At 42.4% G+C, this 18808-nt stretch overlaps 1 protein-coding gene across 5 annotated transcripts in view; it reads right to left on the reverse strand.

The window, feature by feature from the left end:
* The window catches only part of PITPNB (phosphatidylinositol transfer protein beta), a 71212-nt gene that overhangs the window by 6670 nt on the left and 45734 nt on the right, over positions 1-18808 (reverse strand). For 3 of the 5 annotated variants that reach the window (XR_005831667.1, XM_040619664.1, XM_040619661.1), the window contains 2 exons: positions 11333-11443; positions 9563-9685 (listed from right to left, as the gene is read on the reverse strand). Coding sequence is in view for 4 of the 5 variants with exons in the window: in XM_040619664.1 (XP_040475598.1) it covers positions 9563-9685; positions 11333-11443 (234 nt within the window). In the remaining variant the exon portion in view is untranslated. Of the gene's footprint in view, positions 1-2699; positions 4749-5946; positions 6033-9562; positions 9686-11332; positions 11444-18808 lie in introns of those variants that run through there. The other 2 variants (XM_040619663.1, XM_040619662.1) reach the window with 2 other exon arrangements.

Below are 18808 nucleotides of genomic sequence, written 5' to 3' on the forward strand. Positions count from 1 at the left end.
AAGCTCCGGTTAAGATGTCTGGAAAGAGAGGAGGAAATGCGAACCTGGAGCTCCCTCCTCTGTCCTCTTACCGTACTTTGTACCGTCAGCTTCCAGAATTACTACATCCTGTCTGCAGCTCGTTGTCAAGCTTTAATTCTCTTAGGGCAGACATTTAGATCTTACTGATTTGGGGGATATAGCCCCCTCCCCTCTGATCCTAGGCCTCAAAAGGGGCCTTGTACAGGGCAGGCAGGTATGCACTGTGGGCGAACAGAGCCGATTCAGAGTCCAAGTTCCCATCAGGGGAAGCGACCAGGGTGTGTGGGGGGCAACAACTGTGGTTCTTGCCCACAAGGAGGTCCCAAGCTAACTTGGGATGCGAAACACACAGACACAGAGGATGACAGCATCGATTAATCTACTGAGGCGGCATGGAGCCACAGGTGCCACGAGAGGGGTGCGGACTGCTTCAGAGACACACCAGGTTAAGGCTGGCTGCGTGCAGCAAGTGGCACTTGGCTTTGTAAACGGGGTAGGACCTTGACTGCTTGGAGACAAGGCGGTCTTCTCAGTGATCTCCAAGGAAGGGGGTGGGAATTCTCTGGGCTCTCTTTCCCTGTCCTTTGAAAACAGGGCATGCTGAACCCAAGCCATAGAAAAGGCAATGGTGGGCAGTTGATATTTTAAAGGCTCCCCCATGTGACTCTACGGTGCTGCCAGGGCTGAGCACCTCTGGTTTATGTGCACTGAATTTTTTCAAACCAGTGGCCCTAGCAGGACAGAACAAACCCTCAAGAGATGGGAACCCCTCAGATGCCTGGGGAGAGAGTCATCCAGGGCCGGATTTTAATTGTGATTTAACTCGATGGAGGGGAAATGCATGAGGAAGTCAGGAAGCAGGGGTTCTCCACACAGCTCCCTCCGCCTCCCACCGCCCCCGGGGGAGTGCCGGAGATCTTGAGGGAGTTGGGGAAGCAAACCTAGTTCTGCATCCCTTTTAAACGATAAGCTGGCAACATGGCACTTCCTGAAGGAAAAAAGGGATGGGCATCAAAGCACCAGGTGCGCCCAACTGCCGAGCCTTGCTTCAAATGCCTAGCGTGGCCTTGGATGACATGGCCTCGTGAGAGGCAGCTTTGGGATATCTGCATTTCTACTTTTCCCGATCCAATCTGGTTGAAGAACTGGTTTTGAAGAGACCTGCTGTTGCTTAATATTTCCGAGTCGGAAGACATAACCTCAAGTGACCCTGGCAGGTTCCAAGCTCAGTGGGATCATCGTCAACCTGTCTCCTCGCACTCACCCTCCCTCCCCACCCATTCCAAGTCCCAAACTCTGCAACTATCAGAGAGGGCGACTTGAAAAAAATCCCAAGTCTTAAAGCATCGTAACACTCAGTGGCTCTCCGGATGTTGGACTGGAGGGTCTACGAACAGGCAGGACGTTCCCCTTCTAAATGGTCAAGAACAGGGTATTCCACACTGACCCCCTGTCAATGCAGCGGCCGAGAGGAGATGAACAGAACAACTGTTAGTGTCTCTTCCTCAGAGACAAGATGGGAGGAGGGGGCGGGGCTGTGAAACTACACAGCTTAGTTGGAACTGGAAACGGGGGAGAGAGGTGAGCTTTATAAAAGCCAGGTGTTGGGTCCACTGTGATTTCAGATCAACCAGGCGGCAGTCTGGTAAAGGAACAGAACAGGAAGGGAGGGATCACACCGAAGACGGCGCACCATATGCTCGGGACACAATGTCCCCACTGACCCTGAACACTCTGCAGCTGGGTACTCCAGGACTCAAGAGGCCAGAAGGGCTGTGCCTGACCCCAGGTCCCCTGCTGGCAGTGTCCGTCCAAGAGCGGCACCCTGGGCTCCTCGGGTCCCCACCGCCCCACCCAGTGGCCTTCGGCCTGAATGTTTGCTTTCGCATCTGTACGTTACGGATGACGTCGAAGCTATTACCCCACTGCACTCTAATTATCTGTGCATGTGTCTGTCCCCCTGCTGGACCGTGGGCTGCTTTTATTCATTCTGGTGCCTTCGGTGAGACCCAAGCTTTAGCGCTCAGCACGTGGAATGACAGACTGGCCCCGTGAACTCAAACACGAACACAAACCGAGATAAAACACTAAGAAAATCACCTCAGGAAACGAACAAAGGACCACCTGAAATAGACCATTCTGTATGAATCCATCCGTGTAGCTGGCCACCTCTCCTAATGCTGAGCAGCTCTAGAATATAAGACAGTACCACGAGAAAATAGCTGTGAGGTGTCCCAAAACAAGGAGAGTGGAAACGACGACGTCTCAGGAGAGGTGAAACGTCGCCCCAAACCAAAAAGCCACCATCTTGAAACAATCAGAGGCTGATGACAAAATCCTTACTGAGTGCTTCTAGAAATACTACGGGTTTTCCCCTTGAAACATAATTTTTAAAAACCTCTGAGACTACGAAGAAATAACCCTTCTTTAGTTTTCTGCTTAGCTTTTAAAAGCAGAAAATATTCTAAGAAAGCAAATGTAAGAGGTTAATGTGGCGTAGGCACATTTCCAGAATAAGAGTTCGTAGCGAACAATTTTTAAAAACCATGTTTTTCCTTTATTTTTCCCAGAGTGGCAGGGCCGCACAACAGAGACTTCTTGAGAAAGCGGCAGAGAAGTGGTCTGCAGTGTGCTGAACCAGACGTGGCACTGGGGAAACAACCACTCAAGCACACAAGTGGCATTTTGTGATCAAATTTATTTTTTGTTTCAATTTCATTTACTTTGTTTTACTGTAATTTACACAAGAGACTGCCAAGTAAACTAGATATTTTACATTCACCACACATTCCCTCAAATCTCCACAGTTGTTAGGAAAACATTAGAATCCGTGCGCTGGGCATGGATTTCCATGTGCGCCCAAGCTCCCAGCGATGCTACAGATGCCAGTGAGAGTTTAGTCCATTAAAAGGAGAGGGCGAGACTCCTGATTTCACAAAATTAGCAATAATCTTCCTTGCACCAACCACTTCGCAGACAATGATTATGCTTTGACAACACCTATCTTACAACAGTGCCCAGAGAGTAAACATCAGTCTTGATCCTGAGTACACGGAGGACGTATGCGACGTGGGTTCGGAGCCAAGGCTACCAGGGCATCGCGCTGTGGCAGTGATCCTGAACACCCTCGTCTGACTCACTGCCACCACCCTGGTGGGGACACAAGGCATGTGGGAGAACGAGGAGCAGGGCAGGCAGGACAGTCAGCACATCAGATTACAAACGTGATAGGACTACAGGGGCTGGCGTGTTGCAGGAGGGACGAGAGGTTAGAGAAGACAGCTTGTGACCGGAAGGCTTCAACAATATCATTCTAGTCAAGATTCCAGGAGTGACAGGAGAAAAACTGGATTCGGACAGAGAAAGGTGATAAAAATCTTACCTAGCTATGGTTCCTTTCTTAAAGAAGAAGGACAAGGTGGCAGCAGCTGCTACCCAGCACGTTCATGATGCTTACTCATGACAGGTTCCAAAGGCTTCCTACTAGACAGCACCTCCCCATGGGGGGCGGAGCACTGGCCCCTCAGCAGGGCCTCCCAGGCAAGGAGACCAGCTTGAGCTGCCTCGGAAAAATTCCGCTATCTCAAAGGCGGTGCCTCCCCTTCAGGGTATATTTCAATAGGAAAAGAGCAAAAAAAAAAAAAAAAAAAAAAAAAAAAAAAAAGGAAACAAACAAACAAACAAAAAAAACCGGAAAACCGTCAGGACTATCTGTATTCTAGCGGGTCAGCTGTGAGGAATCTAGATCATTTGCATAGTTTCCAAGCTCTAATTGCAGAAAACAGTCATTTCAGAAACAAGACTCCACAGAAGTGCTCTACTTCCAAGTTTTCCTACACCTACGATGCTATTCATTTCTTCGTCAATTTTGTTTGCCTCACAGGAGCCTGAAAATTGTATAGTGTTTATTATAAATCACAAACCGTCATCTCCATTTTTGCTAGGTTTGATGTAGAAAAATATTTGAAATTTAAAATACAAAAATCCAATAAAAACCACATTTTTTTTTTTTAAGGATTTTTTTCCCTAAGGGCAAACAAGTAAAAATTGGCCGGTAACTATACTCCTTACTAATAGACAGTGTCCAATTTGAATTTAAGATAATAACCATCCAGAAATAAATCGTTATAAATGCATTCAGAGTTTACATTCCAGATTCATTGGAATACCAAAAGATTTTGAATAAATTTTTCTGTGGGAGTCTGTTGCTTATGGGACTAAAATAAAAATTTGTAAGAGACTGATTTAAAAGAACAGAAAAGTAATAAAAGGCCATATATATATATATATATATTGGTCCACAATTTGACATTTATGAAACATACCAGCTAGTATTACATTGCAGTCAATTTGTCCATTAATGGTATTACTCTGATAATTATTAAAATCTGTTCCAGGTATATATATTGAAAATATTTTCTTTTGCATTCTTGCTGAAGATAGGTACAGTACTTTGGAGAAATGGTACTAATCCTTTCAGTATGTTTGTATGTACATATATACACGAGTGTGTGTATCTCGACCTGTGGCTCTACATGCGTTTTACATACAGCCACAGACCTACACACACACAGACATATATACACACGTGGCTGGGAACCTGTGCATGTGAGTACATCATCACAAGCACACGTCTGGGAAACGTCAACACTGCAAGACACTGGTCAGATTCCTCTTCACTCATCACTGGCTGCACTTGTTCCCCTCACTTGACCTTGATTACGTAACTGGAAAAAAAGCGAAAGACAGGGCAATGTGTTAAAACACAGACACACACAAGAAAGGTTATTGTGTCACATACATTCTCCAGAAAAAGAAAATCCTCAACGTGGCAAAACTTTTGGCAGAAAATGTACCCTAACTACTACATTTAAAAAATTTAATTCTCTTGAAAATTTTGGTCTATGACATAACATTTTGTTTCATCAGGGAGAAAATAAATTGGAAGTGGAGATAAATCGCAGAACATAGAAGAACTTAACAAAAGTAACAATAATTTTAATTTTTTTAAATGAACACTGTATTAAAGACAGGGCTCTGGAGGAATCCTGGCAGAGTTCCTTCGTTGTTATTTGTACAACTACTTGTGTTCACAACTGAATACTTCATTTCTCCCCGTTCAATAATTCGATAATTAAAGAGCAGGGAGCACCAGTAAGGGGGCAGCAAAGAACCACAGCGAGTGAGGAGAGTGTTTTGTCTTGTTCTTTTTCTCAGTAAACACTGTGGCTCAACAGTAACGACTGGCGGCAGTGGACTGTCCCTTTGTGTATACTCCTGCTGGTTTTGGTATGTGGGGTAGACTCTGAGGCTCTTTTTTCCCCTCGAGGAAAATCTCTTATCTGAGCATATAAATGTGTGTTTAGGGAAATAAAGCCATAGAAATGTTTTATAGCATAGCGAAAACCAAAGTGTATTTATACATCTTAAAGCTAACTGTAAAAGTAACTGAAGGGTCAACGTGAAGGAAGACACTGAGATGTTCAGAATTCAACTACAATGAATCACGAAGGCTGGCCCTTCTGGTATGGCACGAAGGATCTCTGTTTGGTTTAAAATGCTTTTACGTATGTCCTTACTAACCACGTACGGCCCAATAGAGAAGCAGGTCAATCCACTGGGCATTGGTGACGAATCAGCTGGCTTCTGGAACAACACTACGTGATGAATGAGTACGCCTGGCAGCTGGTTTCTGGCCCTAACACTAAGAACTAACTGGAGATTACTAAATTCAACCTGCTCCACATATAAAACTCTTACAGAGTAATAACTTAAGTGTTCCATGTCAATCTCTAAAATATGTATGTCTTTAAAATCTAAAAATTAAACCACATTTAATACTTAGTCTCTGCTCAGCAAGTTAACTACCCATTACCAACAAGGTATTGGTTTTTAAACATTCTTTTTACCCGGGTCTTCACTTACACAGTTTGATATTGTCTCTGACCCTACAGGGGACTCATCTAGACATCAGCAGCCGACGTGCCTCGGACGGAACCCTTCTTACGCATCTAAACGTAAAATGAAATCATGAGCTGCTGGAATCACACTGTAAATTGGGTTAGTAAGCAAAGGCAGAAAGAAGACCCAGGAGAGATGGTGAGTGACCGCCGCCTGTTCCTAACCACATCCCCACATCCACACTGAGAATGAGGTTCTGAGGCCCCTCTAGTAATGTCGGTCTAAGGAAAATCCTGCAAAAGGCTTTTCTTAGAACAGTACAAAAAATGTGTATCTACTCTTGAATCCAGGAAACAAAAGCCTGCAAACTGATGGTATGAAATTATCAAAGACAGCCAAGGGTAAATGGACTGTTGTTCACTAATACAATGTGAGAAAATACCCTGATGGTCTGATTCACATTTTCATAGTCCCTAGACCAGACAGGGAGACACGAGATGTGGCCACCTCTGCTACTTCTGAGACTACAGTCCCTGAGAGGAGTTCTTTATGGGAAATTTATTTAAGAGAGGGAGGACAAAAGGAAGAACAAGTGAGCATGGGACCAATGTACGAGAAACAACAAAGGACATAAGGATGCTTCAGAAAGGACAGGCATTCATAACAGTAGACCACAGACAACTCCAAAAAACTCTATGAGAAAATCAGAAAAGAATGGACAGAAAAAAGAACAGATGTAACAAACACATTTCTAAACCTCAACACTTCTCCCCAACCCCCAGAAGTGCCAATTGTGAACGAACAGGCAGAAAGTTTACCCCTAGTACTACTCTAAGCAGCTGAGCCTAACCCTCTTTAGGATTCCAGGCAGGGGCATTCCTGTCATGCCTAAGCCCTCAAGATGCTGTTCCTTTTCTCCAGAGCCAAAACCCATATGAATGAAATCAAATCTTAAAATATTTGCAAATTAGGAAGAGAATTACAATGTATCACACTCTATCATCAGGTGTCAGGGAAACAGGACCTGAAGAAAAGGGGAAAAGCCCTGGGTGAAGTCTTGGACGTGTTAAGCCTCGCGCTGAGGCAGGCGCTCTCTGGGTAGGCGCTCTGGCCTGCAGGCACGCTACTGCCCAGGCTGAAGATGCTCGCAAACCAGTGTCAAGGCTGCAGGCAGCAGCAACGTGATGCGGAGGAAGCATACCCCAATGACCCAGAGCAAAAGAACTTAAGTGGGATTTTACGTACAATTATCAGCATAGAATGCTGAAATTGCCTTAAAATGTTTTTGAGATATTTAACAAAGAAACTGCCATGTATCCCCAAACCCTGAACAAAAGAGTTCGTGTGGGAATCAGTCAGGCTAAGCCATGTAGGCACAACAACGATGGTATCTTCCAATAAACAGGGCTTCTGTTCTACCTTACAGACTTGCAATGGAGAAGCAAGGAGCTGAGCCTGCAGGCCCACGGCAAGAGATGGAAGTGAGCCGTCCCCACCTCCTCATCAGGGCACTCACTGTGTTTAGACTGGGAATGCTCTGTGTCTTGACACTGAGAACTTGGGAGGGAAATAAGGGCACTCCCCCGAGGGAAGAGGTCCCAGCCAAGTTCTGTTCAAGGGGTCCAGAGGTAGGCAGGGTTCACAGCTCCAACCAGGGAGGGCTCCATCCCTCACCCTCCAACCATGACCTCTTTTCCTCATGTTATGGACAGTCATCTCAGCATAAAAATCAAAACCAGGGGTGCCTGGGTGGTTCGGTTGGTTAAGCGGCTGCCTTTAGCTCAGGTTATGGTCCCAGGGTCCTGGGATCGAGCCCCACATCAGGCTCCCTGCTCAGAGGGGATCTACTTCTCCCTCTCCCTCTGTGCTCACTCTCTCTTCTCTCTCAAGTAAATAAATAAAATCTTTAAAGAAATCAAAACCAAAAGCAAAACTCCTTACTGAGAGTTCAAACCAAGAAAAATAAGTATGTTTTGTTTTGGCTCAGCATTGGTGAATCCTTCTTGAAGATACCATGTGCTGTGAGCTTAGTGAGAAAGAGTGTCATCACGATGCTTTCTTTCCGGTGTTCAGCTGAGCCTAGCTGTTCAGAGGGGCTGGGGACAGCTGGCAGGTGTCTCTGGAGCGTGGAGCACCTAGAGGGAGCAGAATCAGGCAAGGCAGGGGAGAAGGGACTAAAACTAGGCAGGAGTAGGGGTGCTTCTTAGAGAAGGGCACTAGACTCTTGAGAAAGAGGAGACAGAAGTGGGAGAGGGGCCTGGGGAAAAAAGGTAGTACCCATGACTTACTCTTGCCGGTTTAAATATTAAGGGCCAGCCTAAAACTAAGGCGATGAGGGAGAGCTCTCCCTGCTTGCCATTCTATCACCCCACTCCCAAGATCCAGACCTCAGAGTCATACTATTAGTATGAGAAACAGAGGTCAAAGAGGCTTCTATTGTCTGGCCTAGAAACTGAACTCCAATTTATAAAGTTGTCTCCATGGTAAAACATGTCCCAAATTCCATAAAAACAACTTAAAAACTTTTGGAACAAAATCCATTCATAAGTTGGAGACTGCCGAAAGTTTACTTTCTGTGTAAGATAAGGTTAAAACATTTTATTGCCTTATAAAGAAAATACGTCCTAGTCCTCTCAGAAGGTTTGTATAAAGCTAATTAGAAGCAGATCTGCCGTAATCACCAAAAGTAAGCAATTTTAAACACAGATTCTTTATGATGCTGTGTGCCAGACAAATAGATTTCCTTCTGTGCCAAAGAACCTGATTTGCTGCCATTCTCCTGTGATTAAGTGGGGTTCCTGCCTCACACACACAGGCGTTTGTCAAACACTCCCGCCTGCAGGGCTTCCAAAAGTGGGACTGCTGGCGGGACTCTGGATGACTGCATGGAAACCACTAGCCTCTCCCGGACATTCCTTGGGTTCACTTCCCCCCAGGAGGGCCTTACTTTCAACTGAAAAGCAGTGTAGCCCAGAGCAAAAGCAAAACCAGACACTTCTAAGAGGAAGTGGGAAGAATCCATCCCTGGCAGAAAGGAGGCGCTCACACAATGCAAGGCCTACCCTCTCATTCGTGGTGGGCGGGTGGGAGGGTAGGCTTTAACTGTGAAAAAAGGCATGCTGAACTCTGGCCCAAGCATCACCTCAATTTCTGCCTAAAGCTTATGAAGAGCTAAGGATTCAGTGCTAGCTGTGGGAAGGAAGGAGGCATTTCTGGAATTTATGACAATATGGCTAGGCTTATTTTTTCTACAGAAGAGGGAAGTAGGACTTACTGTGCTAACATCAGTAACTTACAGTGATAACAAAATGAGCCAAAGGCAACTTGGTCTGATAAAGTGAACCAGGTACCATCAGAGAGAGCTAATGCATGACAAAGAATATAAAACCACTGGGCACCTTACAGGTAACCAACTCTAGATATATAAAGCTCTAGCCTACTTTCACAGAATATGCTCAAGAAAAGAGAAATCAGAACATATGAGGGATGTTAGTGTCTAAGAAACCCGAATTTGATGAGGTAAGTATTAAAAAATGGCTTTTAATGACACTCTTCTTAATCCTAAGTCTACACTTACTCAGCACGCACACAGTTTTAGAAAGGGTAATGAGAGAATTTCCACAAACAGGGGAAGTCTTACTGTTTCTAGTTCTTTCTGGGTTTCATCCTCCATTCTCCTAATGTCTTCCATTGTCAGATCAATCCACTTGTCAATCCAACAAAAAAGCTGGCGATGAAAGTTTGTAAATATCCTTTTTTCTTGCTTTTAAAACAAAGAAGAAAAATAGTGTAAGACAGCAAAAATCTAAGATTAATAACATATTAACTTTCGATGTCCCAATTAACCCATGCAATCTCCATATACCTGGCTTGAAAAGACCAATTTGTTGATTAGTGGAAATCTAAGTTCGATGATCATTTTGTAAAACAAAAAAAAAACAGAAAAATCTCCCTGTGAAATGTGAAACAATCTTTTCTTGCAAAGGTAGCACAATTTATCAGGAACTGAAAAAACTGTGGTGTGCACATTCTGATCCAACATCGACTCCTGCTAGACCTGATCTATTTTTACCTTTTTCTAAATCTCAGTGACCAAAGGTCAACTTGATTTCTTCTACTGTAAGACTATACGCGGCCATTCTTCTCTGCAATTCAAAGCAAAACTGTGAGGTTGAATACAATGTGTACTGAAACCAAAGAATTCTGGTCCTTTGGAATAAGATGTTTATTTAAAAACCAAAAATTATTACATACTCTCTATCAATTTTTATGCTCCCATGTTAACTGTCACTATATACACACACCTATATAACCCCGTATATAATGAGTGGTTTTAATTGCTGCATTATTTAAATTTTACTAAACTTTCCCAAGAAGAGAGAAAAGTCCACTGAACAGTGAGTACTTTAATACTTTTGGACAATTTTCAACTCTAAAATTTTTTCCACGAACAGAAGGGACTTCATCAATTACACGTGTGACGGACTAGATTGTTAATCTATTACTATGATCCAAGAGGAAGGAAGGAAGCCAACATTTACAGAGTGCCTACCGTGGGCCAGCTGTAAGCAGGCCCAAGAGTAATCACAGTTTCCAGCACATTAGGACCCTTTAAAAAAAAAATGTCAGAGCAGTTCCAGCTTAACAGCAGAAAAGTTATGGTGGAACAGACACAAGAAGCTGTGGGTTCAGAGGTGTACCAGGGGTTTCTTAATAATGATAACAGAAGAAATAGTCACACTACAGGAAGAGTAGATGCCAAAGAAACTTTTCATATTCCCTATGTGTTTTCAACATGTGTACCTATTTACACAGCTCCAATTCTCCCCTCTTTTGAGATGAAACTGTCCATGTTACGTTCACTTTAATAAAGAAGACATAAAAAACAGGTGATCAGAATTCGGATCCTCAGATTCTGTGGCCCTAGGCTCAGAGTGTAACTATTCTCGGTAAGGACTCTAAAAAAAAACATCCCACGAGAAAGTGCAAAGCATGTAAGAAAGTGTATGTCGACAGAGAGATGTGTGGAGGGGATGAGTGGGTGGCCAACTGAGCTGGGACAGAGGAACCCCTCAGCAGGGAAGGCCTGGGCTCTCCCTCCAGCCAATGCCAGGACACCAGCCCCCTTGGGGACATGCTGTCTATGGAAAGCGCTCTCTACAGAACAGCTGGACAAACCATCAGGAAAGCACTTGGAACAAAAAGACTCCTAGGCTCTTCCCCCAAGAAAGCCCCTTAAAACCTGCTGGCATGTCTTTGCTGTTTCTAGGGAAAAAAAAAGAAACACAGAGAGGCATTACACAGAGGCAATAATTTTTACCTCATAAGTGAGAAAAAGCAGTGTTAACAGAAAATACCCCATTAACAGCTACCTAAATTTTCAGTCACTGCATTCTGAACAGCTCTTTACCTTCTGAATGAAGTTTTCTACTTTGCTTTGCAGTCCCCACCACTTGAATTTGATGGTCACCAGCTTATAGGCACACATCTGAGGACAGTCAGGGTTGTTTGCCAGCTCCTTCTAGATGAAGAAAATTGAAAAGGAGAAATCGTGACTTAAATATTGATGTTTTGATGAAAATTGACTGCTGTGTAACAACATCACAGACATACATGAAGAAAAGTACAATCTCATATGTGTTTAATTCGGGTATTTGGAAATTCAAAATCATTTTAGCAAAAGCAGCGGTATTCCCCTGCTGCAAACCCTCCTTCCACAGATGAAGTTACTTCCTGGCTCTGCAGTTTAATAGGTGCATTGTTCAGCCTCAAATTACACTGTTCAGATTCCATATTAAATACCAAATTCTATCCACATCACATCAACAGTGAGCTCGGATACGTCAGGGTTCTCTTAACGCCATTACTGAACTCCCGCCGTGGATGTGCTGAGGCACCATGAAGAACGATCGGGAAGTGTAGTCGTCTTCTAATGCTGGCAAGGGGAGTGGCACTGTTTGTTAACTGAGGTATCTTCCCTGCAAGGGGGATCTGAAAAGGGATGCGGCAAGCGGCAGAAATGATCTCCAATGACCAAGTGTCTCAAGACAGTCCCACGCATCCGGGATTGAGCTTCTACAAATGATCACACCTCAGAGTTTGAATGGCAGCGTCAGGGAATCAAACCAAGAGTTGTTATGGTTAAAAAAAAAAAAAAAAAAGGGGGTGGTGGTGGAATATTAAAAAAAAAAAAGGAGCAAGGGAGAGAGGTGGGGGGGCTATCTGGATTATCTGGATTAAAAGAGACTAAAGAAGTAAAACAGAATGTCTATAGTGTACTTTCAGAAAACAACATTAAAAAGCAATTAGAATTTGGAACTTCAGATTAATGTCAACCTAGGTTCAGCCAAAAATCTTGTAAATATAACGCATTTGTGTAGAGAGAGGGGGAGAGGGAAGGAGGAAAGAGGAGAGGAGAGGGGACAGTGAAGTGCTAACAACTGGTGAATCTAGGGGGAGGTGCTCGTTGTTCTAGTCTTTCCAGGTTTTTTTGTTTTGGCTAATTTTGAAATTTTCATTGTAAAAACTGGGCAGGGGATTACAATCTATGTATTACTGCCCATTTCTGTGCAACTGAGTAAGGCTTCTGCCTTGGGAAGGTCAATGCACTAGCATGTTTATTTTGAGGGAAGGGTTAAGGAGGGGGTGAGCCAGAAGCTTTACGTGGGTCTTCCAAGGTGTGTGTGCAGGAGACCGAAACCCTCCCGAGCTGAGCCAGAAGAGTGGCTGGGACAGGCTCACGCCAGTGAAAAAAAGCAGACACGGTCCTGCCTCTGGAGCTCATGGTCTGCATGGAAAGGAGGTACCTATCAAAGAATCGCAGACTGCAGGAGCAGACTGCAGGTATGGTCTGGGGAAAGGGCCATTTGGTAAACTCTCAGCCCCAGGGCTGGTGTACTTACAAGATGAAAGCTACGTCTCAGGACCCTTTTACGAGGACTCAGTAAACCAGTCTGAGCTCCGTGCACAGCTGGGGGAACTCAAAGGCTTAATACATACTACTGCTTGCTCTCCTTTATTCTTTCACAGAGTAGGAATTACCAGTTTGAGTTTGCAGAACAATCTCCCCAGAACAAGTCATGTGCAACACTACGGGGGCACTTTTTATAAACACTGAATTACTGAGTGAAGAGAAAGCAGTCTTTTTTACAAGGGTTCTTCCCCCTTCTTCACCACTGTTCCTAGCTTCACCCCACACTCGAGACACTGCGATGCCAGCATCGGTCACACTGTGTGTCATTGTCCCTTGTCAGCTGCAACCCATTCACACATCCCACTTTCAGGTTTAGTGTCTGTGGCAAATATTTGTTCCATTCAGCCATATGTACATACATTAAAAAAAAAAAACACATGAATTCCTAGGTCATATTCTAAAACCTCAAAATTATTCTCCATTTATGCAATCACAGCACCAGACCACATTTCCCCCCAAATCCTCAATAATGTTCATTTCAAGTGAATTCTAAAGACAGGATAGATGAAAAAATTCTTTCTTGGTATTATTATTAATATGACTCCACGTTCTATAGAATCCTGCATGATTGATCAACTTTTCTCAGAAAATCTCTTCTGTCGTAACATTTCATCCTATTAATGAGCTGGTACATGGGTTAAATCAGTGAGGAAGCACCATTAGCACTTAAATGAAAACATGATATGAACATCGAACTGTCCTTGTATAGGTGAGTTCTATGTCAACAGAAGAACTTGGTTAGCTGAGCTCTATTCTCCCTCATAAAAGAGCACTCATGTTAAAATTCAGCATGGATGTGTATATATACACCCACACATATATAATCCCATACACTTTATGAACAAGTTTAATTCAGCAAGTATTAAGAGGGTGTCATTTACAACCCCATCCGTGCTAGGTGTTGTAAGCAGACAGACACAAAAGTGGCCAGTAGTAAGGAGAGTAATTACATGTGCATAAATAACGACAAAACCACTATCCTTGCTGCTAATGAGCTCTACCAGAAGGGACACCCTTCTGTTGCTGTTGCTGTGGCCCTGGCCTGAAATATATTTGCAATTCCTCCTCCCCCTCCCTGACCTGGAGGCCCCACGCACTTCAGCTGGGCTCCTATGTGTGGAAGTAGACAGCCAGCCTTCCACAGGACACAGCTAACTTCTGCATGCCCAGCCTCACTGAAATTATCACAAGACTGGTCTTTTGCAGATCATTTTTTGAATAAGCCATGAGCCAGTCTTGAGGTACTCTCTAATCCAATGAGTGTCACTGAAAACCTTCATATGAAACGCCATTTTGGCATATGAAGAATACAGTACTTAAACGCCTGTTAAATAGTAGCGTTAGACTAGGAGTAAGGGGACATGGATTGCAGTTCCCATTATGCAGAGTAACTTCCTATGTAAGGTGGGTAGGATCCTTAACCTCTCTGGGCCTTACTTCTCTGTCAGTAAAAGGAAAGGCTCAACTTTTCATCCTCCACTGATGTGATACTAAAAGCAAGAATGAGTGAACTTAGTTTGTCCAGGGTCGGGGGTGGCCCAGTGCTGCAGGCAGCAAGCACAAGTCCTTGACATCTGATGGCCTGTCTTAAAATTTCCTTTAATTTTGCACTTTATTTTATAATGGGCTTAGTGCAATATCCTCCCATCCATGCACTTGAGCTAAATTTCCTCTATGGCTGAGAACCTCTGATGTACCACTGATTAGCGCTAAGATACCTTCCAGACTGAACATTCCAAGGCCCTATTAATTACAGGCTGCTGATTGCTTTGTTCCGAAACTCCAAATCATTGCACACCTTGTGCTAAACGAAAACCCTGGGTGTTTCCAGCAGAACACCGACTCCTCAAAATTCTCCTACCATTTTATAAAAACAGTGGGATGAAGCATGGTTCTAATTAAAGAGTAAGCTAAATTTAATACAAATATGCCCATACCACACTTGGGCTCTAAGAGCAGAGCATACACACAACTTCAACAATTACCTAAAGTCTGTTTCTCACATTGTTTCTAGTGACTCTGGCAGTCTGTTCGAATCAATTCAGGTAATACTGGTAATTTACAAACTAACACTGAACTATAAAATTTAGTTTAAGTGATGGGACAAAATGAACCTGTTCTCTGAACTATCTTCCCCAGATCTAAAATGTGTATCCAGTCTCACTGGCTTTTGTTTTCCATAAAACTTTTAAGTAATTAGTAAAGAAAAGGAAAATTCAGGGAATATGTACCAATTAAAAAGCAAACAAGCAAACGAAAAGCCTGCTGCCTTCATTTCTTGGCCTAATTCTCTACAGTATCAACACCTTACAGCATGAGGCAGAGGTGAATTACAGAAACATAATCTCAAATAACCAGAGGAAAAAGCTGAGAACACAGAAGTTATGTACTTTTTTCTGTAACCATTAATATATATGTGATATTTAAGGTCTCATTCAGTTCTTAAAATGACTCATGCAACTCGCCTCTTAATTTGAGCTGTGTATGGCCTTAAGACTAATGGTTGAATTAAAAAATGGCTTAAAAAGTCTCCACACTTAGGGGCACCTGGTTGGCTCAGTCGGAAGAGCACATGACTCTTGGTCTTGGGGTCCTGAGTTCGAGCCCCATATTGGGTGTAGAGATCACTTAAATAATCGTAAAAAAAAAAAAGTATCCATACTTAATGGTGAAACCAAAACTTTGGTTGCCGAGAGATTGCCTAGATGTGGTTAAGTAAAAGCGGAAATGATACCTTTGGCACCATCTTCTTGGGGTGGAATCTGAACCCCACATCATTACAGAGCCTTAAAGCTGTTCATTTCCTATGTATACCATATACCCTTTAACCCAGTAATTCCACTTTCAGAAATGTATTCCAGTTCATCAGGTAAGGAAATAACAACACTACAGATTTATTTACAATCACAAAAACCTGGACTTAATGGTGAAGTACTTCATAAGCCCTCCAAACAATGGGCTAGTGTGCATATAGCCATTAAAAACCATCTTTTCAAAGAATGCTTAATAATGTGGGGGAAAAAAGGCATAATATGAACAGAATCAGGTATCTATGCATGGGATAAACGCTTATTAATAAAACACATAAATCAGGAAATATAACAAATAGCAATAATTAAATGGTGAGACTATAATTGATTTTTACTTTCTTCTGTGTACCATGCTCTATTTTCAAAACCTAATAAATATATATCATTTTGTCATCAGAAAAAAAACCAATATGCCTCAAAAATACACTACAGAAGTTTTTGCCCTAAGCTGAGTATTTTAGGACAAAGAATTATGTTGCCCTAAATTATCTGGGTACTATTTCAAATCTTCATTCTTCTTTGACTATAAACAATCTAAATGTTTTCCTGCTTCTTTTCTTTTTGATGTTTAATAAATAAAAGCCACACAAAATCAAGCCAAAAGCTAAATTAAGATTTTAATATCTAACTTCAGTCCATACTACATTTTTCCTAATCTTAAACTTCTAAAGTAAAAATGAGGCACACGTGCAGAGCAAAATATTATATACTCTTCAGAGTTACTAGAAATAGTCTTGTGAAAAAAATGTGTAACTTTAAAAATGTGAACAATCTCAATGGGGCAAATATTTGGGACACCATATTCAGAGGAATTGTTCTAGGATCCACAGAACCCAAAGGAGTTCCAGCTTGTCTGCCCAGATCTCAGGAGGCTCACTGGGGCACAGCAAAGCTTCCTCTCTAGCCTTAAACAATACAAATGTTTCCCAACTCTTTCCTCTTCCATCAGGTAAAATAATAACCCAAGGCATATAAAGCCAAAATCCAAATTCAGATCATTCACACATAATTACAACACAACCCAAACTTAACATTTCCTAACCTAAAGCAAAACAAGATTCACTCTTTCCTAAATCTAGAATACTATTATTTTGCTGATAAATAGCAGTTGTATATAGATTAAAACATGAAAATTTAAAAGAACAATTGAAAATAAAAGATATAGACTGGTTGGTCACCAAAAGACAAGAACAGTCAGAAGTTTTAAATGAAAACCCTGAACTAATCGAAGAACCCCAAATTATGAGTCATCTCTCCATAATTTAAATTTCATCTGTAAATCAGCAAGCACAAGCTAGTTGCGAAAACGTTTTCAAAATTGTATTTAGTTAGTGTATTTCACTGAATTCCTTACATTTCATGTTTCTAACCATAAATGAAACCCCCAAACTCAAATTGTGTTTTTAATTTAACGACGCATATTAGGTTACTCTGAGGTATGTGGACTGGGCCTGAGGGAGAGTAATGTATACTGGAGCCACGCAACAGAACTAAACAAAACGCAGCGTGTTTGACTGGAATGGTGAGCAATCAGGCCACGTTCTCCACAAGAACTAGTTTCTTGTATCCGTGACAAATATAAACAAATGTAGAAGACCATTAGAAAAAAAACAAAACAAAACAAACCCAAAGGCATTCTGGAAACTCATTTTCTGAAAATGTGGTCCTCTCATAGTTCTATGCTACATGGCAACTCCACACACACTTTTTCCGACTTAAAATGCGTTGGGATGAAGATGGAATTGCTATGTGCTACAGTTAATCAGAGTTAATACTTTGGAAGGACACAGCCGTTTCTAGTAGGCTCACACCGCCTTCATATTTTAATTTTTCAATTTTAGGCAATCTGAATGCTCAATTTCAGCTGCTGATTTCATAATAAAAGTTTCCAACCCAGATTTCACTAAGAAAGTTAAAAATAAATGCACTGCTGGGGCTGCTGCCAGTACACGCATCAGTAAATATCAACAGAAGATTACAGAATATATGTGAAGTATGTGTACTGAAATTTCAAGCAAAACCCAATTCCTTACTCAGCCATACCACTCCCTCAATTTTGTTTAGATTTTGGTAGCCATTTGGACAGACCTACAGTGGGCATTATATTCTTTCTAAATACACAGCAAGTCCAACATTTGGTTGCGTTTTATTTGGTCTAAAGCAGTTAACTTGAATCCAGCAAATACTTACTAAGCCTCTCCTAGGAGCAGACCTCTGTGCTAGGCGTGGCCCATATTAAGTAGGTCAGACACAGAGCCTACGGCTGAAAACTCAGTGTGTACCAGGAGATAAAGGAGGCGGGGAAGGAAGACAGGGTGTGCGCATAAACCACTACCCTGACATGAGACACACAAAGTACCATGAGAAAGGTCACCGACGATGGACTTCAGTAGGGTTCAGAGGCGAAAGACTCCTACTATTTGGGTAATTGGGAAATGTTAAATGGAGTAAGCAAATGTGAAATCAAAGTTCAAAAGATTAAACTAATCACAGGTTAAACTAATTTCATGAAAATAAGCAAAATGAAAATAAGACAGGAAAGCTTCCTTCCTGTGGCAGGATAATCAGTCACATTTCCCATGTCTCCAAACTTAGTATTTTTGTAGCTCACACCCATTTTATTAATCAGAACTATGACGTGTGCTTCGTGCTTGTGTTCCAATTACTCAAGGAGTGACACTATGTACAAGTGAAACCACAGGTTCACCCTTCAGATAATACTCATGAAGAAAACATCGTCCCTGACAGTGTCAGTAAGAACTCTACAAGGGGCCCATCCTGTCAAATCACCTCTCGAACTCAAGCAAGACACTCCATCTGTCCATGCCTGAATCCTTTGGTGCTGCCTGAGAACAGAGGCATTCAGTATCCAAGGTAAGGTTAGAACTAATCAGGTATCACTCCTGGGGCACTCAGCTTCTTGAAGACATGGAACAGCTTTTTGGTGTCCTCTGTAGGTATTGTTGGGTATTCACACATACCAAGTGTTACTTATTGCTACGGGGCATTAAAAACCTAGCTTCCAAACCAGATGCTCAACAAACAAACAAAACAGCCATGTTTTAAGGTCCGCTTTATTATCCATAATCCACAATGTGGTCTA

The sequence above is a fragment of the Ursus maritimus genome, unplaced genomic scaffold, assembly GCF_017311325.1.
Source record: "Ursus maritimus isolate PB19 unplaced genomic scaffold, ASM1731132v1 scaffold_33, whole genome shotgun sequence".
In the NCBI taxonomy this organism is placed as follows: domain Eukaryota; kingdom Metazoa; phylum Chordata; class Mammalia; order Carnivora; family Ursidae; genus Ursus; species Ursus maritimus.